General features: G+C 44.6%; 1 protein-coding gene across 1 annotated transcript in view; it reads right to left on the bottom strand.

Annotated features, from left to right (window-relative positions):
* Positions 1-2,677: 2,677 nt before the first annotated feature.
* The window catches only part of C8a (complement C8 alpha chain), a 57,930-nt gene continuing 35,874 nt past the window's right edge, over positions 2,678-24,733 (bottom strand). The window contains exons 8-11 of the mRNA XM_027402333.2: positions 13,218-13,346; positions 11,912-12,069; positions 6,884-7,106; positions 2,678-2,826 (exon numbers count right to left, since the gene is read on the bottom strand). Of these exons, the coding sequence (XP_027258134.1) occupies positions 2,678-2,826; positions 6,884-7,106; positions 11,912-12,069; positions 13,218-13,346 (659 nt within the window). The remainder of the gene's footprint in view (positions 2,827-6,883; positions 7,107-11,911; positions 12,070-13,217; positions 13,347-24,733) is intronic.

Below are 24,733 nucleotides of genomic sequence, written 5' to 3'. Positions count from 1 at the left end.
AGAGAAAGAGGCAGATGGAGTGAAAGGTTGCCACGGCTGCTTTATTTTAGTTTCTAAGGCTTCTGGGGAAAGAGTACTGTGTTTAGCTGGTGATTGGGCTATCGGGGCTCACATACGATCATTTAGTCTCTTCTGTGAAGTTTCCCTCTTGCTCCCAGATTTACTACAGGGACCCCTGGCAAGGCTTCCTGCTGCATCTCCTCCCCTGTCCTGAGCACCACAAACTACCCTGCAGAACCCTCCAATGGCAGATGGTGTAACACCCCCCACCCCCGGTGGGGGGGGCAGTGGGAACAAGCGCTTGAAGTAGTGCATGAAATATCTGGCCCACAGCTCTGACCTATGCCACATAGTTTTCTTAACTGTGGCATAGAGCTCACAAAGCAAACCTTGAGAGGTCCTTGATAAGGCTACATAAAACAGCAAGGATCAAGCTTTCCTGCCTGGGCCCTCTGTGTGTCAGACACCCCATGCCTTGTGGGCATATAATGACTCTTCCACTCTCAGTGGTGGCCGGTCTTGCCTGTGCCTGGAATTGCCAAGGGAGCCCTGAAAACTGCGGATGGCTGGCTCCTACCCCCGGTGATTCCGATTTAATTGGTCTGGGATGCAGCTTCTGGACGTCAGGGTTTATGAAATTCCCCAGGTGATTCTTATGTGCAGCCAAGGTTGGGAGGCTCGGAACAACTGTTTAGAGCAAGATTGAAAGTCCTCGTCCATCGCCCACTCAGCCTCTTCTTCCACCTGGCCCCCAGTCACTTGCTAGCATGTAGCCGCTACTAATCACCAATTCACCAGTGTAAGCTAATTATTAGTGCAAACTAATTTTGAAGGGGAAAAGCACATAACAACAGGATGGAGAACAAGTACAGAGCCTTTCATTCTTTCAGAGAGAAGAGCCAACTTTATTTGGATAAGCCTCTGAACCACATGTTTTATCAATGGTATTAACAATCACGATGCTAGTAACATGCCACATGACAGGTGCTGCGATGGCTTCATACACCTGATTTTCTTTGTTTTTGCTCTTTCCCACTCCCTGTCCCCAACACACACACTCTTGCAAGCCCTCCCTGCCCCGTGTTTTTTTCTCACCCTCAAGCATTGTCTTAGGCTGAATTTCTTTTTCAAAAGTCTCCTCCCTGTTGATCTATGGAAAAGTCCATCCAGGTCCGGGTAGAGCCCACGCCACCTCTGATCCACAACTCAGGAAGACTGCCCTCTCCCCCTTGTTCTCCTTCTGCATTCATTTGCCAGCTACAAATGTTGATGTTAGCAATTCACTTCCAGTGGCCCCAGAGTCTCCTCTTTTTCATGTATACAGTTGGCCCTCTGTTTCTGAAGACTTTGTAGGTATGAATTTTACCAACTTTGAAGAGAAGGCAAAGTTAGGCCTAGGATGTTGGTTGAGCTAGTTTTATGTCAACTTGACACATTTTGGAAGAGGGAACTTCTCTTGAGACAATGCCCCCACCGGGTTGGCCGTGTGAGCAAAGTCTGTAGTGTATTTTTAAATTAGTGGTTGATGTGGGAGGGTCTAGTTCAATGCAGGTGTTGCCATTCCTGGGCAGGTGATCTTGGATGGCATAAGAAAGCAGGCTGAGCAAGGCATGAAGAAGAAGTGAGTCGCACCCGTCTATGGCCTCCGCTTCAGACTTTCTGCCCTAACTTCTCTTCATGATGACTGTGAGTGGGACATGTAAGCTGAAATAATCCCTTTCCTCCGAAGTTGCTATTGCTCATGGTGTTTTATCACAGCAGTAGAAACCCTAACTAAGGCAGTTGACAATGGTGCCAACTGAACATGAACAGGGTTCAGGGTGCGTGGGACACCAGGCTGGCTGTTGGGATTGGCTCTTTTCAGGAAGGGTAGGAACTAGGTGTTGTTCTCCATGGATTGACACTTCCAAATCCTCCTGCAGCTCTGGGAGGCTGACCAGTGCAGACCTCATCTGTGAACTGATCTGTTCATTTGTCCCAGCAACTGTTGCTGACTAGGCCCCTGTGTTCTGTGATGCCTTGGCATCTGAAGATGTTATACTGTATGAAACCAGCCTGGTTTCTGCCTCTGAATGTGATTGCTTTCTGGAGAATACAGATGTGCTGGGGTCAGAATTTTGGGGTCTCTCTAAATTCATATCTGGATATTCTCTACCTGGTGTGGCATGAGGAGGCTGGACTTTGGGAGGTGACTAAGTCTTGAAGACAAAGTTCTCACGGGTAGGACTAGTGACTTTATTAGGGAGGTCCCAGGGACTCCCTAGTCCTCTGCCATGCGAGATCACAGCAAAATGTCATATATAAAGTAGAACACAGCCTCCTGAGACCCTAGAGCTGCTGGAACCTTGATCTTGCAGTTTATGTCCCCAGAATTATGAAGCATAATTGCTGATGTGTCTAAACCGTAGCAGGTTTATCGTTAAGTATCCCTAATCTAGTAAGATAGAAAGGTGGTTCTGAGAAGTACAGGGTAGCAACCCCCCGAAACAGGGAGGCAGCCTTGGAACCTTGGTAGAGGCTAAGTATCGTGAGGTTCATACTAGAAGAAAAACATACATGAGTATATGAAGAGATTAGTCTTTCTTGGTTGCATTCCCTTGGAGCAGCAATCAGTTCTACCCAGTAGCCAGGCCAGATAACAGTATCCACAGCCTCCCCAGCCTGCATCCAGAGGTACTCAGCAGGCCCTGGTGTGCACGCTCTTCCCTGGGCACGGGGCACCTCCTCTCTGTGGTGCAGGATTGTTGCACTGTCTCCTCCTTTCTTGGGTACCTGCTCTGCACTCCGACCAGGAGCTCCAGCAGCTCCAGCGGCCATCTGATTTTCCTGCAAGAAAATGGCCCAGAGGAGGAGGTTAGTGTAGGAGAAGCAGCTGGCTGGTGGTGTAGGGCAGGAGGCCACCTTATGCTCCAGAATGCTCTGCAATCCCTCCTTAGGGAAAAGCCCTGGGTAGCCAACCAAGACCTCTGTGCTTGCTGCCTCACAGTTAATTTGAAACTCCGGACAGAGTGAGAAGAAGCCACTTGGGAGCCCAGCTCATGAAATTGGAATCCATGGTTGCATGGAAGATAGATAGCATAGCAAGGCGGGAAGCATACTCCTCTGGGAGAAGAAGTCCGAGTCACTGGAGGGTGTGGGGAACTAGAACTATGGCCACCCTGCAGATCCAACGCAGAGGGATAGCTAGAGATCTCTGGAGCACATTGGTGAGGTTCTGTTTGTGGGTTTCCAAAGCCAAACCCTTCAGAGTCTGGCGATGGGTCCTGAGTTATGGCAGATTGTCTGTACAAAACTTCCAAATGCTTGCACTGAGTCTAGAAACCCAGCACACAGAGCCGCACCCAGGGCTGCTGGTTCTACAGGCTGTGCCTCTGCAAGTCTCTCTCCCTCAGGAAGGCCAAGGTTCATATCAGAAGTATGGACTAATCCAATGAGAGTTGTTCATCATTTTCTATCACTATTTCTTTTTCCTAAATTAAATCTTCCATGAACCCCACATCTAATTCAGATGAAAGCAGAGCAATTCTATTGAAGCCAGGATGACTACTGGGCTCACTCTCATCCCCTGGGGCAAGCCCTAGCACCCTGGGACTCCTCAGATCTCACTGTGAACATCATTGGATTAGATTATCTTCAAGTCCCTTCCAGCACTGTAATTATACTCCCTGATGGGGCAGCCCCAGCAGGATTCTTAGTCTCTTTCTCCCACCTCTGTGACTCTGTCCCTACTGGCAAAGGTTTGCTGGGAACTCCTATGGACTCTAATGGGTTTCTGTGGACCCTGACAGATTCCTCTGCCTTAGTTTTCTTTGCCAGTTTAATCTCTGTCAGACTGAAAGTTCAGTGAGGTGGCCACAGGGCCACCAGATATCCACACCCTGCTTGGAGGGTTGTTGGAGCTCCTTGCAAGTTAGCTGAACATAAGAGTAATGAATGCAGAAGGATTGAGACCTTGGATGCAGCAACTTGTCCCTGACTGTCACCCAGATCACTGGCATCTTGCTCTTCCTCCACAACCCATAGTATAAGACTCAGCATGAGAGCCTGGCCTTTACCCTGCAAGAGATGTGTCTAAGTGATCCCTCTTCTCTTTATCTCTTTGCTGTGTGGACCAAGCCCTAGATAGGGAATGATTAGAATAGGTAAGCCAAGAGTCACACTTGGGTCTTGAAGTCAGGCTAGGATGAAATCCACAAACTGGTTAGCCCATGCTTCCTCCATACTCCCTTAGTGATTGTTACTGAAATTGTCTCAGAATCTGTACTCTCATTCACAGCTTTGGGAGACAGACTCAGTAGTGAACATTAAGTCAAGACCTTGGGGTCCTGGCATCAGACTCCCATGGTCCAGCTCCCTGCTCCTCCCTTCTTCAACCAAGGGCAAGTTCAGCAAGTTATCCAACATTCCTCCTGGACCAGGGCCCTTCATCAGTAAATGATGTTAACAAGAGCATTTATCGCCTAAGGATCATGTGGTAATGATTAGGCTTGCACACAAAGATGTGCTGCCATGATGCAGACTTGGAATGAAGAGCCATTATTTCCATCAAGTCCCCTTTGGACCCTTTGGGAAAGTTGCCTAGCTGAAGGGGCTTCAATCTAGTACATACTCTGATGGTGAAATCAGAGGGTCCCTTCCCTGAACTCTGGAGCTGGGCTATCTCAAGCTAGAGTATCTTTATCTCCCCCACCCTAATCCACAATTCACCAATTCCCAAATAGTTAGGCAGGCAGTGGCTGGCTCCAACTCCTTGGAGCAGGTAGTTAGTGGTGGTAGTTTTTATTCTCTGTACCCACAGTTCTCAAATTTGGCTTTTCCCTCACTCTCCTGGGTCTCTCCTCTCAGAATTCCTCCTTTGGAGAGGAAACAGCAATTTGAGACCTAAACTGTTTGTTCTTGAGCAGAGAAGGGACTACCCTAGGTACACTTTGTCCGTAGAGTATCTGGCATGTACCAGCCTCATCCTTCTGCCTGCTGGCATGGAATCTGCCATGTGTTTTAGCTGGTTGAATCTTCAACATAGCATATGAGGAGCATACCACTATAATTTCATTTTATAGCGTGTGCTAACACGAGACTCGGTGACACTTGATTCAGAAGCATGTTTGACCTCGGAGTTGTGCTCCCACCTGGAGAGTCTCTCTCAGCGAGGGGGATGATAACCCACTATTATCTTAAAACCAGATCATCTAGGGGGTCACCTCTGACTAGTAAGGAAATTGCTGTCTTGGGTTCTTCCCAGCCAGGGGACCTGGACTGTTTTCAGCTTCAGACCAGCAGCTCCTCTTTATGCTGTCCTTCCTTCGTCTAAGTCAGAAGCCCAGCAACTCTTAGGTGGAAGCCTCTGAGAGGCAGCCTTACCATCCCATCTGTGACTTTCTACATGGTCGTGCCCTTCACGTCACACATGCCACAGTGGATCTGGAAGAAAATCCTCCCTCATTGCCAGCATCCCTCTGGTCCTGAACTTTGATCTCAATGGCCATGCAAAAGCAAATCTCATCCCTCCCTGCATGATAGTTCCTGGGACTCTTGCCCCTCCTGAGTCTTCTCGGTGCCAACAATTTCCAGTCCTTCCCACTCTTCCTCTTACACTATAGTGTCCCCATTTTGCTTCAGCAACATTTGATAAAGCACATGGGAATGGATGAAGCTTCTGATGCATCAGAAGAATACACTCTCGCTCTTTATTTCTCTTAGCCTAGCCCTTTACTCTGGGGACAGATGTGTCAAGTCCCCCTTGAGTCAGAGGGCTACATGCTTTGTTTATTGTCTATGTATGGCTGCTCAGCCAATTATGGACACACTGCCCTTTGATTTGTCCATGCAGACGCCCTCTGTTCTGTGTACATGTTCTTCTGTCCCCAACTTTTGGGGAAGATGAGGTGGTAGGTCACAGGTTCAAGGCCTCCCTGGGCAACTTAGTGAGGTCCTGTCTCAAGATAAAAAGTAAAAAGAAAGCTGGAGTGTGAACCATTATAGAGTACTTATCCAGTGTGCATAAAGCCCTGGATCCCAAGAAAGAGAGAGAGAGAGAGAGAGAGAGAGAGAGAGAGAGAGAGAGAGAGAGAGATTCAAAAGAAATTTAGATGGAACCAGTTGAGCCCCCAGAAAAAAAGTGCTTAACCAGTATCCTAGAGTGAGTTCATGAAATATCTAGGGTTCATGGCCAGAGTCACCTGACTTCATCCTAAAGGGGGAAAGTTTTACTGCTGTTGATAAATTTCTCCCGTAGTGCTGGTTAGTGAATTGGTTTATGTCAAATCTATACACTTTTGGACCTTTGTTTGCCCCAACTGTGTATCTAGTAGTAACTCCTTAAGTAATGGCATCCACTGCATCCCTGCAGAAGGCACATTCAACTCCCAGCTCCCATTACCTGTGAGCAAAACCTTATTTGAAAATTTGGTCTTGGCTGTGAAACCACAATAAGATAAAGACACCTGGATTAGGCTGGGGCCTCATCCAACAACCTACATTCTTACAGAGAGAAAAGCCCAGTGAAGGGGGAAAGAAAGTCTCATGACTATGGAGGCAGAGATTGGAGTGATATGTCTACAAACCAAGCAACTCTAAGGTTTTCGGACAACCACTAGAAGCCAAGGGAGGCATGGGGCACATCCTGCCTAGAGGCTCTAGATGCAATCGTCCCTGTGCCCCCACCAGCAGACCTGGACAACAAAGAGTCTTGATAACAGGGACAAAAAATGGAAAACAGATTAAACATGGGATACAACATGGGATATAAAACCCTTGGCTGTGAATTCTTAAGGCAATCAATGGGAGGACCCAGACAAAGGAGCAAAAAATCCCCAAGGTTCCTGCTGTATGAGCCTCTCAGATCCAGGCCAGGCTGGGGCAGAGCAGAATGCATGGTTCTTACCCTCCAACGCCCTCTGCTCACAGGCAGTGCCTTTCTGACCCTGACTACATTGACACTCGCAGCTGGTGCCCTGGAGTATGGGCTCCCCATTGTTGAAGCAGGGCCCACAGCGGCAGGCATTGAATTCCATCAGGTACTGGTCCAAGGCCCGGTGCAGGTTCCGCCGTTTAGTCTCCATTGGCCCCAGATTTGTGTGCCGCAGCAGTTGGTGGATGGGCTGCATCTGCAGGTACAAGAAGAGCTCAGGGTTTCTCCTTTGGCTCTGTCCACCTTCTTGGAACTCAAGAACTGGCTGTGAGGCTTCTAGAAGGCCTGCTGCAGAGAGGCAGATCCTCACAGCCATTCTGGGAATGGCACTAAGTGTTCCGTCTCATAGATGAGGAACTGGGGGCTCAGAGTGTGGGTGTGACTACCTCGAATTATATGAGTGTTAAGTGCAAGCATCGTTCTGAACATGGATTCAATACCTATGCTCTCCTTACTCCAGAGTAAAGAGAGCACCTAGAAGCGCCCTGGCCAACTCACTTGTTGTCTCCAGAACTGTAGGAAGCCAGGACCATGTAATGTATTCAGGTATGTTTTCCTGGCTCTGTCTGTCACTCTTTAACATGGGTGTTGTTGCCTTTGGAAGCAGATCCCTAACAAAGCAAGTGTAGTGCTATGTGGGTGGATAGGGCCATTTCCGTATGAGATAACCAGGCTTTGCCAGCCTCCATACTGGTGACTGGAATGAAGAACGTACTGGCAGGAGCATGTTGCACTGTGTGTGACCAGCTGTTTAGCAGCCTCGATGGACTCTGCACACTAGATGCTAGCTTCACCCTTGTCCTGAAAACTAAAAGTGTCCCAAGTCATTACTGAATGTCCTGAATGCAAAACTGCCTTGGACTGAAAAGTGATAGGAATAGTAGAAAGAGAACCCTTGCTCCCAGTTGTGGGATCTCTGTCAGGTGAGCTCTTCTTCATCTAAAAGTGGGAATCATCACTGGTGAGGACCCAGGGAAGTGACATGTGACAAGGCCTTGTCACCTAGAAATGTGAAGTGAGTGCTGCTTGCTACCTATTGTGTGGCTGTGTGGCCATGAAGCTCATTCTCCCTCTAAGCTTGGGAATGGTGCCTGCTTTCTAGAATCCTCATGACACAAAGAGGAGTGAGTGCAAGGTAACAGTGTGAGAGATAACAATATACAACATACTGTTCTCATTAGAAATGGTGGTAGTGAAAAAAAGGAGACAATTCTGGGGAGAAGTGGGTAACATGTTTGCTGTGTGAGCTTGAAGACCTGAGTTAGAATCCTTAGCACCTGTGTAAAAAGCTAGGCACAGCAGCCAGATCCTGTTTGTGACCTCAGCACTGGGAGGCAGAGACCAGATTATCCCCGGGGACCGCTAGCCAGTCATCACCAATATCCAGGTCTTTAGAGAGACCCTATCTCAAAAAGAAAGGTGAGAGCAACAGAGGAAGACACTTGGCATTGACCTCTGATGCATTTTCAGGGATGGCTGCAACACACACACACACACACACACACACACACACACACACACACACACACAGAGAGAGAGAGAGAGAGAGAGAGAGAGAGAGAGAGAGAGAGAGAGAGAGACTGTGCTCTTTCCAGTTGCATTATTCTAGATATCTTTAGCACCCTTGCAATGCTATGTATTTGGAGAAGATCTACAGTGAAAGTTTCCTGCAGGGCTCTAATTTTAATTTTACAAGGGAGGAACCTGAGGCCCCAACAGGAGAAGCAATTTGCCCAGGTCAGATAGAACTACTCTGGGTCAACCAGAAGTCAAGGGCAGGCCCTTCACAGAATTCTGATCATTTCCTGGAAGTGTGGACAGAAAAACTCATGGCAAACAGACCTTGGTGAGGGGTCAGAGGCCATTGCAGAGGCCTTCAGACAGGGCAAGCAAGAATTGGCTGGAGCCCCAGCCAAGAAAGGATCACTTACTGGAAGATCAGGGAATTGGGCCCACTGTTAGGACATAGTATGGAATGTGCTGCTCAAGGTCTTGATTAAAGAAGACTGGTTCCAGTCAAGGCCAGCCCTACAGGACAGCTTCCCCTTAACCTCGAAGCAGACTCAAGTCCCTCCCATCTCCTCACAACCCTCAGGAAATGCTCCTGGGGAGGGCTGGTGATTTTTAGGAAGAGAGAGGGATAGGGAAGAAAGGATATTAGGATTTTGGAGCTTAAAATGTACTGGCAATTATCTTAGCCCATGTCATAGATAAGCAAACAGAGAGGCAAGCAAGGAAGCAGCATAACAAGCTAATACATACTTAGCATAATGTTTATAATATAGAATAAAACAGTATGACCCATGGATTTACTCATTGTAAGTACTTACTATGACTGAATAGTTACTGCTGACATCATTTCTACTATGGGTCTCAAATAAAATTCCTAACTGGTATGCTTAATCTGTGAGTGATTGATCTATCTATCTACTTATCTATCAATCATCTATCTATCCATCTATCATCTGTCATCTGTCTATCTATCTATCTATCTATCTATCTATCTATCTATCTATCTATCTCCTCTCTGTCTCTCTCTCTACTCTCTTTTTAAAGCATAAAACTAGCTTTATTTCACTACTCTAAACCCTGCCCATGATTTAGTGATATCTCAGGGGGTGGTGAAAGTTGTAAAGACATGGTGGATGTTAAAGAGTTAATGGGACATGGCTGTCATTTGCTTGCTACAGGCTTTTATGTCAATCCATTAGTTCTGTGGATCTGTTTCCTCATCTAAGATTCCCTGAGTGTCCCCCTCTGTAACTTTATAATCTACCATTCTTTATTCTATTATGCATGGTGGGCTGAGAGTAAAGGAATAGACCAAGGTGGCACCTGGAAAGGGGGGATGAGCCATGATTCAAACCAATCCTCTTACCTCCTCCCCAAACCCTCCCTGGGTACTTTCCTCCAAAGAGAATTTCTATCTTCAAATTGTGACCCTGCCTTCCCTTAGAACTTTTGTTCAAGGGAAAAACAAAGAAAACAAAGTTCACATCTTGACTGAAGTGTGTGTGTGTGTGTGTGTGTGTGTGTGTGTGTGTGTGTGTGTGTGTGTGTGTGTGTGTATTCTCCTGGATATCAATTTTACAGTTTTTGCCCAAATCACTAATAGCTTGATGATAACAATTTTCAGACCCTATGTGAATTACAGGTGCGTGAAAGTGGTCCCTTACTTATTGGAGAAGAAATGAAATCAAGGTTAATCTATCTGACCTTTTGTCTTCATCGAAAGTAGGGTGTTAAAATAGAGTTTTAGGTTTAACTGGTGTGGCGTCTTAGAAGTATCTATTGGTTTACAGACATAATATTTATATGTTTAAATACATGTAGAAAATGGGCACAGATCGGGAGATAATAGTTGGGACAACAATAATACTTTTCTTACAAGTTTAAAATAACTTGTAAGGACTTGAAAGGACTGTCTTGACATTTAGTGTAATCCAGTTTGTAAGGATAGAAACAAAGCCAGATTTTTTTTTTTTTTACTTTGTTGATATGTCAGGCCAGAGGATTCTTATCTGGGGAGCTGGTGTGTGCCCTGTGTGTAGGTTGTTTAGCAGGATTTCTGGTTTCTTCCTCTAAGTCCCCAGAATACTGACCTTGTCACATTGCCTAGCATTGACCTGGCACATAAGCCATATTTTCTCTGAACAACAAAACCGCCCTACCCCATGGCTAAGAATCAGTGCTTTGTAATCTTTTTTTTTTCTTCAAGATGGAGTTTCTTTGTCTAGCTTTGGCTGTCCTGGAACTTGCTCTGTAGACCAGGTTGGTCTCAAACTCACAGAGATCCACCAACCTCTGCCTCTGCCTCCTGAGCACTAGAATTAAAGGCATACACATCCACAGTCCAACTAAGAATCAGTGTTTGAAGAAAGGTGCTAGGACAGGGGCAAATGAGAACTGAACACACAGACCAGGAGCCTGAAATCTAGTCACTGTCACATAGACACTTCCTAGCAACTCATATAGCAATTTAAACTATTTAGTTTTTCTGGACCTGATTCCTAATCTGTCCAATATTCATTGCCTGCCATGAAAGCATGGTACTCTGAACAAGGGAATATTATTTAGCTGTTAAAAATTAAATTTACAGGGCTATAGATGTATGTGGAAATCATAATATTCAGGGAGGTGACCCCTCCCAAAAAGCATGTTCTCCCTCACAGGCAGATCCTAGCCATAGCTGTGAATATGGCTGAAGTACAACTACTTAGAAAGGGAAACAAGAGAAAATAATACTAGGTGACGAGAAAGGACACATAGGTAGTTAAGGGGATATAAAGCTAAGTTTTATCTAATTTTCATGGTGGATGTGTGGATTCAAGTCTCCATGTATTGAAGTAGCCAGAATCATTCTTGTATTGCAGTAGAACCCACCATTCCTTCTTCCTTTGAGGGAGCAATTGTGAGAGCTGGGTGTTCTTTTGCATTCAACTGACCATGAACACAATAGGAATTAAACATGACTAGTTATTGAATATGTTTGTCACATTGACATACTTATAAAAATGCTTTTTTTTTTCAGGTTTGTTCTGGTGGAGGAGTGCTACAACTTGAAATCTTCTCTTTTCTTCTCTTTAAAACTATATCCAATCATTCTATTATAGTGTTAACATGTAAGTTGTATTGCTATTCATAAAGTACAGTTTTTTAAATAAAGTTTATAACCCCCTAATGTACTAGATGTGATTTTTAAATTAGTTTGTGCAAAAATGCAAGTTAGCATTTCACATCTAACCCTGCAGAGTTTCTGAGATAGCAGTGGGCACCTGGACCCTGAATAGACAGTAAGTTTCTGACCCCAGCTGTCCTATGGGTCTGGTCTAATGTCACATCTTCCCTCCAGGCAGGTTTGGGTAAGGGCACCAGTTCAGTGTGCCGTTACATTTAATCTTGTTCCTTGATGGGCTCATAATAAGAAATATGAAATGATCTGGTCGGCTTCACTTTCATTCCTTATAGACGTAGGGTTTCTTCAACTGCGAAAAGACTTACCTCAAAATCGATAACAACAGGGCTATACTTTAATGATCTCCCCCAGGACCGGTATGTAATGGTACTGCTTTTGTGTGTCAAGTCACTGCCCCAGTCAGAACTGCCACCTCGCACCCGAGAGATGATGTCCTCTACTCCTGAGCTGGTATTGTTTGTTTCTATCAAGAGAAAGGCAGTGTTAGCTTTCCTCTCCCCAAACCAAAGGACAGGGTCGTGAGTTCTACTGATAAGATTTTTAGGAGTGTTCATCTGCTCTCTTTAGAGCTAGGCCCATTCTTCTTCTATACCTGATAACAAGCAGGACGGGATAGAAAGAACCTGCATATCCTCTGAGTGGAGCAGACATGGAGAAGCCAACCCAATCCAACGTGGAAGATGAGTGACTGGGAAGGTCAATGGTTATTCATCCACTCATTCATTCATGGATCAGGGGTTTAGCCAGTGTCTGCTTGTTCTCTTTCTCCTCTATCTCTCTCTCTCCCTTTCTCCCTCTCTCCTCTCCGTTGCTCTTGCTCTCTCTCCATACCAAATATTGTAAATGCTGTGACAGATGTCACTGTAGTACTCAGTGCAGACACTGAGAAGGAAGCACCCAGATGGGCTAGTCAGGAAGGAAAATGATTTGGTTACAAAGTGTTTGCTAGGTCAAGTACAGAAGCTGAGGGGTCATCAGAAATGGGGTAATTTGACTTAATAGCCAAGGCATAAATAACCTAAGCAATTAAGCTATAACTTTAACCTATTTAGTATGTACTTTGCCTGCTACATTATAAGCTGATTTGATACTCCTTTAGTTCTCTGTCCCTCACCTGAAAAGAACTCGATTTATATTTGATAGGTGAGTGAATGAATGGATGTATAAACACCCACACTGACATGTTCAAGAAGTGTTAACCATCCATGTACATCCTTTCACTGGTCATCATTCCTTGAGCTTGAACTTCAGAGTCATAATCTTTCCTCCTGAGAGACTTGTCTCCTCCCTCTGCACCATTCCTGATGAGATGATAACTGATCCTATCTGCACATCTCTTTTCACCCCATACCTTTCTAGGGTCTTTGCCTAACCCTTGGAATCTGGCAAGGATCCTTAGACTGTTGAGTATTTTTTAGATGGCTTTAGTGCAAGCAGGTGAACCCAAAACAGAGACATTATACACTGGTCATGGTTTGGGGATACTTAGTATCTGTAGTGTGACTACCAAGAGAAATGGAATCAGCTGAGGAAGAGAATCATTTGCATGGATTGAGTGTCCCCAGGGAAGGCTGGCTTCTCTTTGGGGGAGACCCACTGATAAATACTTGCCACTGTTAGCATCTCCAGACCTCTCACAAGACTTAAGTCCTGATAAATCTCCTTCAACGATTAAAGTATCCCCTATTGCCAGGCCCACGGAACCTCCGATGCAATTTTCAATGTCTTTTGTGGTAATACCTGCAGTGGGGAGACAGAAAATCAAGTACTCAGATTTGAAAAGACAGCTTCACATGGTTCAACTAGTTCAGGCTAGGGAAAGTTTGCTCCGTCTTTAGAGGCAGAGAGGACTGGCTTGAAATCTTCACTATTCTCTCATGTGGGATGGCCATCAAAATGCCTGAAGAAATGAGGCAGGCCAGGTGCTGTGTATTAAGTTGCTCTAGAATCTCGTCCTTTTTTTTGCCATTCTCCTGATTCTCCTTGAAGTGATGGTTCCAGCGCATGCATCTCCCTTCAGTCCTGCTCTTCACCTCAGTTCTCACCGGAACTTATATCCCTCAATGTAAGTGCTTTCTTCCCTCCCATGTCACCTTTTCTGAAGTGTACCCATCTCCTGTTCAAACAGTATTTACTTCAGGAACAGAAATCCTTAGTCTCTTCACTTGTCACTGTTCTTTTTATGCACAAGTTTGGTCATCAGTTCAGAATAAATGACCAATAAATGAAAGAAATAAGTGAGTACGTGAATGTCATGATCTTGTGGGAAGCAAATGGGAGAAAGCTAACCATGTCACATCCCAGTCCTTGCCATCCTCTGTGAACTCTGCAAAGGGCCACGAGCCCGCTGGCCCCAGTTTCTCATTTATGGAAAGAAGGGATTGTTCTTCCCTAAGTGTGTATCAGCTGAAGCCCCCTGTGACACTGTAAATATCAGTTTCTGCACACCTCTAGAGCTGAAAGTGAGTGCCTGGAGGAGGTGCTCTGAGCAGCCCACTTAGCGCCAAGTAAAGGGCTTCTTCTGCGATTTCCACGGAAGCACTTTTAATTTTTAATGCATAACTAATTGAGGAAGATTTAGCATATTTAATTGTTTTGATTAAAAAATCCTTCAACAGTGATAAACAAAAGTGGATGAAAAGAATTCACGGCCAGAAGCCAGAGTGATTACTTACTTCCATGAGTGGCAGAGTGCTGCCGAATTAATGATAGCATTGCCTGATGAATTGGGGCTGGAAAGTGCTATGGAGTGACTGTGCTCCTGAAGGATCTGCAGACACAGTGCCATGAAGTGCTGGGAGACTTGACTGCAGTGGCTTTGCCTTCTGGGGACCTCAAAGTAGGGTACCAGACAGTCAGGGGAGGACTGCTTCAGAGAATTGTGAAGTCGGAGAGGTAGCAAGCCTTCAGATACCAGCCCACAGTTCTAATTTATAGTCAAGATGCTTGCAGTTCATAAAGGTTAATTAGCTCACCTAAGGCCATGCACTGAAGGCAGCAAGCTGAGATTCATGTGAATCTCTGTCTGGCTCAGAAGCCTGCAGCATTTTCCTTATCTCCAGTCACTGAGTCAGACTTAAGCATCCTGTTCTCTAAGAGAGAAATTTAGTAGGCACCTGCTGTGTACCATCCTGGCACATCACCTGCTGGTAATGTAGCCATCTTGAATTGAAACTCCTGTGGGTTGGATATGAATCTGGTTAAAGTCCTGTCCTTATAAAGCTAGAAAGGGAGAAGCAAGGCCCAACTGAAGACAAATCCATATCAGAGAGTTGTTGCTTGTTGGAATGCAGCAAGGCTGAGGAGGTCTTAGCAGAAGCTGAGAGTGATGCTGCAAACCAGTAGCCACACAGAGCCCTCTGAGACATCAAGGGTCGGGTAGAGGAACGCAAACCTGCTTCCAAATACAGGAACTGAAACTGATGTTTGAAGCAAGGACAAAGATCCAGGGGGATGGATGTAAATGGGTAATGAGGCCGAGTGGAGAGGATAGAGTAGGGTCTGGAGCTGGTACGGAGAGCCAGTGTGGCCTTGGCAGGTGGCCCGATCTGTAAAACACCCTGCCAATGTTCTAGATGCATCCCACTGGCCCATATTCCACAGTGCACCTTGACTTTGGTCAGATCAAACTAGACTTGCTTAAGCTTTTGAATTCTGAACTCTGGAGCTCATGTCACCACACCTGTCTGTGCATTGAAACATAGACTCCTGGGCCCCATTTCCTTTCATTCTGTATTTCTGAGAAGTCAGAAATCTGTATTTTAGCAAGGGTCTTGGATGATTCTCAGGTGGTAAGTCAGGACCAAGTGGAACACTATGGTTCCACAGAGATGCCTGGTGGCTTCCTCCAGTGCTCTATGGCACATGTCATTTCTGTCAGTGCCTCTACCAGAGCTTTGGATGTGGACACAGCCATCAATCTTGTCATATCAATTCAGAGTAAACTGGGAAAGCCAGGGGGGACGTTCTGGTTACTAATCAGGATTCAGAAATCCCTCTGGAGACTGGATTCACAGGCTGAGAAAAAGGAGACTCAGTTGGGAAAGTTGTAATTTTCTACCCTGGGGATAAAAATACCAGGGGCACAGGTACCTTGAGGAAGGTTGGAGAGCTGAGCAGACAAGGCCTAAAATTCCTGATTACTCCTAGTTTATCAGGGTGATGAAGCCAGATGAAAATAATAACCAGAAAAATAAAGACGGGGTAACCTCATTCTCCCCTCCCAAGCTAGAGAAAAGCCAGACTCTGATAATGCCCTGGGAGGGGTGCATTTCTTCTGTAAACATGACTTAGTCATTCAAATTCCTTAAAGAGGACAGAAACCCTGCAACTTGTGACAACAGGAGGCCCTTGAGGACATTATGGCCCCATGAAGGAAGCCAGGCTCAGAAGGACAAAGGCTACATGATTCCCCTTATAAGAGGTAACTCAAGTAGTACAACCTATTGCATTAAAGTGGTTGCCAGGTCTGGGAGGATGGAAAAAGGGGGAGTTGGTAATCAATAGACATGAAATCTCAGTTATGAGCTCTCTGTACAACACTGCTCCTCTAGTTAATAACACTGTATTACATGCTTACAGAGCCAAGGGGGTGGGTGTCCTCAGTGTTCTTGTAACAATAAAGATTTTTGGTGTGTGTGTGTGTGTGTGTGCACACGCATGCGCGCACGTGTGCATGCATGCACATGTGTGTAGAAGCCCAAGGTTGAGCCAAGGAATTTAGGTAGTCTTCCTGGGTCTATCTTTGAGGGTGAGTCTCTCAATCAAACTCAGAGCTCACTGATATGGTGTGATAGTTAGCATTAGCTTTTGTTTTGTTGTCAACTTGACACAAACTAGAGTCATCTAGGAAGAAGGATATTCTTTTTTATTTTTTAAATTAATTGAGTAACTAAGTAAGTAATTTTTGAGACAGGGTCTCACTATGTAACCTTGGCTTTCCTGGAAGTCCCTATGGTAGACCAGGCTGTCCTCAGACTCACAGAGATCCACCAGACTCTGCCTCCAAGTACTGGGATTAAAGGTGTGGGTCACTATGCCTGGCCCAGGATGAGGGACCTCAATTGAGAAGATGCCTCCATCAGACTTGGCTGTAGGCAAGTTGTAGGTTGTTTTCTTGATGAATGGTTGATGGAGGAGGGCCCAGCCTACTTCAGGTGTGGCACCCCAGGGAAGGTGTTTCTGGGTTGTATAAGAAAGCAATCTGAGTAAGCAATGATAAGCAAGCCAGAAAGTAGTATCCCTCCACAGGCTCTGCTTCAGTTCCTGCCCCAGATTTCTGCCCTGACTTCCTTTCCTATTGACTGATGTGGAAGTGTATAAGCCAGGTTGATTTTGATCAAGGTCTTTAACAGGGATTCAATCATTTTATGCAATAGGAAGCACATACACACACACACACACACACACACACACACACACACACACACACACACACACACACATGAATGGCAAGGCCTTCATCCCTGCCTTCTGAGGCTGGAATTACAGGCAGGCTATCATGCTCTCCCACATTTACTTGGATTCTGGGGACCCACCCTCGCTCTGATTCTCTTGCTTCCACAACAAACATTTTAGCCGCTGAGCCACATTCAAAGCCATAACCTTTGGAACAGGAATGTTGATCTGGGAGAGTAAAGATCTCTCCTTGTGTAATAGCACTATCAGACAACTCTCTGGGGGGAGCACATGCTGGGTGAGGGACCCCAGGAGATTTTAAAAGGCTTGTGGGGGTGGGCAAGGGTTACTAGAATAAGAACTTATATTAGATGGATGGAGACTTCAGAAAGGTGGCTTTAGGCTCCACCAGAGAGATTCATCATGATCAGAAGCCAAGGTGAGATGAACTGATTTAGAGAGCAGAGAGATCCCTTCATGGAAAGGACCAGTCAGGGGCTGGCTGCCTGCATATCAGGGGTCAGTAGGGAAGAGAGAAGAGTGGAAGACCTGAGGTCTCCTGAGGTCTTCTTGCACGGACATTCTGAAATGTTAAAATCACACCATAATGTTTCAAAAAGCACTTGAGACAACTTTGATAAGCACATAACATCATTTCACTGTGCACAAGGCATCTTTGGAATAAAGGGACCAAGGACAGTTAGTATGGGGAGACAGATAAATGGACATAGATGAGGGCTCTGACAGTGAAGCAGTCCCAAGCCAGCTTCCTCAGGGGTCAAAAGTAGGATGTTAGATACAAGTGGGACAAGCAGCACTCAGCAAGAATATGTAGGCTGTAGCGAGCAGAGGAGGACCACATGGAAGACTTGTGTTCCTAGCAACAAGACAGTATTCAGAACAGCTGACCTAAACTCTAGAATAAAAAAAAAAACAAAAAGAGGAAACTGTCCCCAGGGTCCCATCTCTCTCTAGTCTGGTTCCAAGAAAGTCTGCTTGGCAGCCCAGAGGCTCAAATAATATGTGTCTGGCCAGAGGCTCAAATAGTATATGTCTGGCCACTGTGCCTACTGTCTGCTTTCCTTTTTGGTATGGCTGTGGTACAGGAGCAAGGGCCATCCTCATGCCTCCCCTTGTGAGTACAGCAGAATCAGCAGGGCTCTGAGCTCAGGAGAAGCAGGCAGCTTGACTTTCTGTGCCGGACCACAGAAAGCCTCTGTCATTCCTCATATTAAAGGCACCAAGTGGAAAACAGATAGGTGTGATGCATTATTTATCTCTTTGCAGCAAACAAATACCACCCAGGTGACTGTGATCTATCCGCTGTGTTGCTTTGCTACACTGGTTGCCTGCAAAACCAGTCTCTCCCAAGGGAAGAGGATATCTTAGTGACTATTCCAGCTTTGGCAGTGGGAAAGATCATTGATTAGTTTGTGGCTTGACTGGCTGAGACATGTTGGTTGACTCCCCTGCCCTCTTCATGCTTCCATTAGTCTGTTTAAACTCCTGTTTCTTGCCAACCAGCTGAGGGATGTGAATGCTATGTACCTTGGCATGTGACCAGAAAGCCCTTTTGTCCCTTGCCACACTCCCTAAGGATCTCTACAATACCTCTGTGCTGCCCTCCAGGACTGTATTTAGCACACCCTAGGAACTTTTTCTTTCTTGGCCTGTTTTTTTTGTTGTTGTTGTTGTTGTTGTTTGTTCTTTTGTTTTTTTTTCTGGTGACTGGAAGTCACCATGTGGCTAGGCAAGATCCAGCACAGAGCATGGCATGTGCTGAGTCCCCAGGAGTGCTCAGGTACCAGCTGGTCCTACTGTTCCTAGACCATTTCACGAAAGCGTTTGGGGAAGTCGTGTGTATTTTGGGGCAATCATTTGCATTCTTTTAAAGGAGGTGAGAATCAGAGCTTTGTAATAATCATAGTTAATTCTTGGTGTTTTATGAGGGGGTTTCATCTGTTTTGTCTCATCATCTTGTTGTCAACCATCTTCTAAGCAAGAGGGATTTGACCATATGATTGATGAGCGTACTAGAAAAGAGAGAGTCTGCTGGCTAAGAGTGTAAAGTCTGAAGCCATTAGCTGATAGCGTGACTCTAATTTATTGAACTTCTTTGTACCTCAGTTCCCCTATCTTTAAAATGGGAATTGTAGTTTCTATTAGTGAATGCCTGAAAACAGTGTCCAGCACAACTGAAGTACTCAACGTGCCTTGGCTGTTATTGTTGGTTTACTTGCCCCAGGTTCCATAACTACAAACTCAAGAATCAGGTCTTTGAAAGCTACACATGTTGACCCAAATCTACAAGTGCCTACAGCATCAATGCAGAGAGGCACTTGTCACATGTCACTAGGATCAATGGTGGTTCCCCCAAAGAGCCTTGCAAAGGCTGCCTTCCTTTGATGTCATTACACAATGAAACTCAATATTAGGGCTTCAGCCCAGCCTTCTGCCTACCTGATGGGAACTGTTCCAGGTTCTCTGAGTTTGCATGATAGCCATGACAAGGAACAGCATGTGGGAGTCCAGGCTCTGAGGTGGAGACTACATGAGCTGGAATCCATCTCTGAGCATGTTCTGTCTGGACAATTGTTTGACCTCATGGTGCTTCAGTTTGTCTACCTAGAAAGTGACTTTAGTACAGTCCTCTCATGGGGCTTTGATGAGGGTTCAATGTATTAAACCATTTTATATTAACTGCTCACAGAAATTGCATTAGAGGCCAAATACTGCCACGTATTGCTGTTTTGGGAAATGATGCAGGCTACATTTAGCCCCTCGGTTCCTGATTTCGATATGGAAGATCTGAAACTGGAGGAAGCAGGCAATTTTGTGGTAACAACATGTTATCATCAACAACACTTGAATAGTATAATATGTTAGGACATGGGTGAGGGCAGGCAGTATAAGCAAACTCAGATTACAGGTAAATAAATATCCAAGGAAGATAGACCAAGGTACCCAAAGTCTATGCTCTCTATGCCATGCTATATTGCCTGTAAAGCTAAGAGTGGGAAGAATTATGATACACCTCAGATTTTCTCCTTTAAGTATGAAGCTATTTTCAGTGATATTAGAAGTAGAAATTCAAAATCAGGACAAAGTCAGAAGGATAGTACTGAGTGTCTCTCAGTTCCATGTGTATGCAAATGACTTAAGGGGAATGGGGACAGAGCCAAGACACCAGGAGTCTGTCAGTCAATCAATACCATCCATCACCGTGAAGTCTGGTTGTCATGGTAACTGGGGATAAAGCCTGGAGCTTGTTAGAATCCAGTGACTGTCTGTTCAGGGTGACTGGTTGGTTAGCGGGCACAGCAAAAGACCTGCTGGGCCATTCCAGACTGCTTAGCCATGAATATAGAACTTTTCACAATCAGGTTTCTATCTCACCCTCCTCACTATACAATGGACCTGAGACCCTTTAGAAAAAGACTCAACTTTGCAGAGTATAAAGAAAGCTACAGAGAATGTATGTCAAGTATAGGATTCTGACCTGCCCTACACTGGGGTTCAGCCTCCATCCTCAGGCAGGACTCTAAATTTACCAATAATGGGATGCATACAGAAAAAGATACATACGACAGAGTGGCACATATATATCTAAGTCCAAAGGCCACTGAAGCTCTTAAAGACAGGCAAGCAGCCCAGAAATGAAGATAAAGAATTATTGTTTAGAATGGCCTATATATATTAGCTAGGAAGAGACGTAAAGATGAGTGAGCATTAGGCAGGTGAGGAGAGGCTGAGAGAGAAGCACAGAATCCCAAAGAGAATGCAAGAATGCTCAGGGTTGAATGTGTGTCTAAGTACAGCACAGCATCCTGGATGGAGGTCAAATGAAGTATGGAAAAGGCCAAAGCACATTTACATGGATCCTAGCCATCACTCCCAGCATCAGGCACGCTCCAAGTTAGTGTACATCTTTTCATGCTTTACAGATAGCTATCCCCTTTTTGGCTTCTGAGGCTGACACTGACTTCATTTCCTAGCTACTACTATCATAATTCTACCTGACACAACACAGATGCAGGAGCAAGACCTCCTCAATGGAGCCTAGAGCTGGGGTGAACCTGGATGCTAACCTTCTAACATACACCCTACTTGTTGCTCCAGTCATTTGCCTACAACACCCTGAAGGTTTAAATGTCTTCAGAGGCTGAAAACTGAAAAGGGTAGAAAAATGGCTTGGTCTCTCCTTTGTGCTTTGCCTGTGTCAGTTTCTGTTCAAGAATGGTGGTGTTATGTACCTCCTCCAGCTACCAACACATTTCTCTAGGGCAGGGGTCTGTATGCTGTACCTCTGTGTACCAGAAATCATGGGTGCTCAGTACAGATTTTCAATTATGTTGCTGTCCTGGGTCTCCAGATTGCTACCAAAAGATTTGCAGATTGCTTATATTCCATAATTGTGACTTTATTCCTTATAGTAAATCTCATTAATATTATATATTTTGTGCAAAGATCTAGAGAAATATACACTATTGATTCTGTTCTTTGGAGAACCCCAACAAATGTACTTCCTGGTGCCTCTCCTGTGGCCATTGGTGATTTTTCCCCCATTATTTAGAGTGGTTTGGTACATGTTCATAATCAATGGAGGACAATACATTATTATACAATTTTTAATACTCTCTTGGCTGTCCCTAAAATTAAGAAATATATTTTGCATTAGGATCACACTTGTAAGAAATACATCTTACATTGTGATTCCGCTTCCACACATTCAGCTAAATGAAATTTCAGTACTTTATGATATTTTGAGTGATGCAGTCATATTCTGCATCCTACCACATTTTAGTGTGTTGTGCATAATTTAGTGCAGATCATGATCTACTAAATTTCTTTGAAAATCTACTAATAGACTATAGTCTATGGTTTGAAAAACCTGAGGTTACAACATCCTTGAGACATTATAGAATTGCTAGTTGGGAGTGAGGATGTCTCTGATTCTTTGGCCTGCCTGTGGGAGTTTTTTCTTCCTACTGGGTTGCCTCATCCAGCATTAACATGACGGTTTATGCCTAGTCTTATTGCATCTTGTTATGCCATGTTTCGGTTGATATTCCCATGAGGCCTGCTCTTTTCTGAAAGGAAACAGAGGAGCAGTGGATCTGAGGGAGAGGGGAAGAGGGGAGGGGAGGGAATGCTGCCGTCAGGATGTATTACATCAGAGAAGAATAAATTTTTAAAAAATTACAGTTTCCAACATTGACACCCAATTCCAGTGACAATAGATGCTTGACACTGGGGAAAATGCTTGACATTTCTAAGCCTTAGTCCTTTGTAAATTATATATTTTATTATCCTCTTCGCAAATGTTTCCTCATTAAGTGAAATAGAGAATTTTGTTGATGTTTATTTTTTTCAAGACAAGGTTTCTCTGTAGTCCTGGCTCTCCTGGAACTCACTCTGTAGATCAGGCTGGGCTTGAACTCAGTGATTCACCTGCCTTTGCCTCCCAAGTGCTGGACTTAAAGATAGTGAATTTTAAGTTATTAGCCCTGTGTCTACCTCCCAGCAAATGGCAGTAACTGTTGGTTGGCCTTACCATCATGTCTATGGTGGTATATAGCTTCAGAGTGAATGGCAGAATGTACTAATGTATGAGAAAGGGTTACATATTCGGAAGATACACAAACTCTAACTCAGAAGACCCCAGATCAGCACTGAGTCACGTTATAGTGTTTATTTAAGCTCTTTGAGCCTCAGCCTTCTCTCTATAAAATTAGAGGAAATAATAACACAATTCCTCATGAAACTATTACAAAGATTAATCTGAATAACAGATGTGATTGTATATTTGCTTTACAAATATTAGGTGTTACTACATGTAAATATATTTTATTAAAATCAAATACTTTGGTTGATTCTAAGTACTGTGAATGAAAATCTAAATCATTAGTCACTTTAGGTGGCAACTCATTTGGCTGCCCACAAAGTAAATCATCTATGACTATAATCAGGTGATTATAACAAAGAAAAACCCACTGCCTTCGATGAGCCCCCTGATGAGTGGGAACACTTATTAATCATGTTGGTATCTGGACAGTGCCTCCCATGTTAAGTGTGTTTAACAAATGTTTATTTAATGGAGAGCTAAAGGAATAAATGAATAAGGAAGGCAGGGAGGCAGGAGAAAGAGCAAGTGAAGCCATAATTATTTCTGTCCTTGTGGCTTGTCCGAAGTTGTATGTTAGTGGTGGTCAGCTGGCCCAAGGACCATGATGGAAAAGGCTGATCAATGAAGGGCTGTATGAACTACATTGTTGCTGGAAGGGTCTTTTCCAGGGCCACTGTGATCTGACATCCATCAGGGCCATGGATGATGGAAAGCACACACTGATTTAGGCAGAGTTGTTAGCACTGTGAAAGATAGTGATGAGAATCCAAAGCGACCTTGACAAATGGGAAGAGCAGACCCTCCCAAACTGGATGAAGCTCTGGGGACAGAAATGAATGACCTTGATCAAAAAATGGGCAGGTGGGGGAGGAGGCATGATGGCTGAGGCTCCAGGTCTACAGCAGAAACATCAGCTACTGCGGGCAGGACATTGTGATAATGATTTCCCTTCTGTTTGAGCAATGTTTCAGTGCTGGCCAGATGCAGAACCCTGTGATATAGGTCTTCTTGTTATCCCACTTTACAGATGAGAGAACAGTTAAGATTACATTCCCAAACTGGAAGTCTGGGGGTAATAGAGCATAGTAATAATGGCACTGCCATGCTCTGAATATGGTTTGTCACCTGAAAATCATCATGTTGCAATCTTCTCCTGGGGGGGTGAGGGGAAGAGAAGGGGCTTTCATAAATGACTGTGTCATCGGCAGAAATCAATGCCTTTCTCCTATTGGTTGACTAGTTCTTCCTAAATTTGGGTTCTGTCTCTTCAGCGCAGCCACTTGCCTTTTTGTTGTGCCAAGTGATGGTGCAATGTTAGGTCTAACCTGTGCTGGGCATTTATACTACCTGAACTTTAGAACCATGGGTCCTAAACTGATCTCCTATATAAGTTACCTCATCAAGTATCCTGTTATAGAACAGAAAATGGACCAAGACAAAATTATTTCATAGCACAAAAATAGGTAACACTTTTTAATTTCCATATGCCAGGCTCTGGGCCAGGCATTCATGTAGATTGTTTTGTTTCATATTTAAAACAACCTATGAAGTGTGTTCTGTCACTGTCTCATTTGAAAGAAAAGCAAACTAGAGAGATATTAACTAATTTGTCAATGGGGCACATGACTGATAAACAGCAGAGACACACATGGCCCTGCAGTCTGATTCACAACTGACTTCATTTAGGGAGTGGGTTGTCTAGTGGTTAGCAGAACTGCTGTCCAGAGCTGACTTCAACAATGAATGTTTCCTGAGTGTTTACTAGTAGTCTGGGCACCGCAGTAAATGCTCGCTGCAAATGAGTTCACTTACTCCACTTATCCATGAGGGAAAGGATTATATATCCAGCTTTCAGTAAAATTGGAGTTCAAATGATTAAGTAATCTACCCAGAATTGTGAAATTAATAAGTAACTGGTCCCATGATTTTAACTGCTTGGTTAAATAATTGTATTAATATTGTGCAGTAAAGGGGAAAACATCTGTTGAATGTTTACTGTTTTGCCATGTACATGAAATCATTCCTAAGTAAAACTTTACTATCATTTTCACTTAGGCATGGAAGCTGGGGTGGAAAGAAATCCAGTACTTTGCTTAGAGTCATC

The sequence above is a fragment of the Cricetulus griseus genome, chromosome 2 (assembly GCF_003668045.3).
Source record: "Cricetulus griseus strain 17A/GY chromosome 2, alternate assembly CriGri-PICRH-1.0, whole genome shotgun sequence".
In the NCBI taxonomy this organism is placed as follows: domain Eukaryota; kingdom Metazoa; phylum Chordata; class Mammalia; order Rodentia; family Cricetidae; genus Cricetulus; species Cricetulus griseus.
The sequence above is the reverse complement of the archived record's forward strand: the minus strand, read 5'-3'. Positions and strand labels throughout refer to the sequence as shown.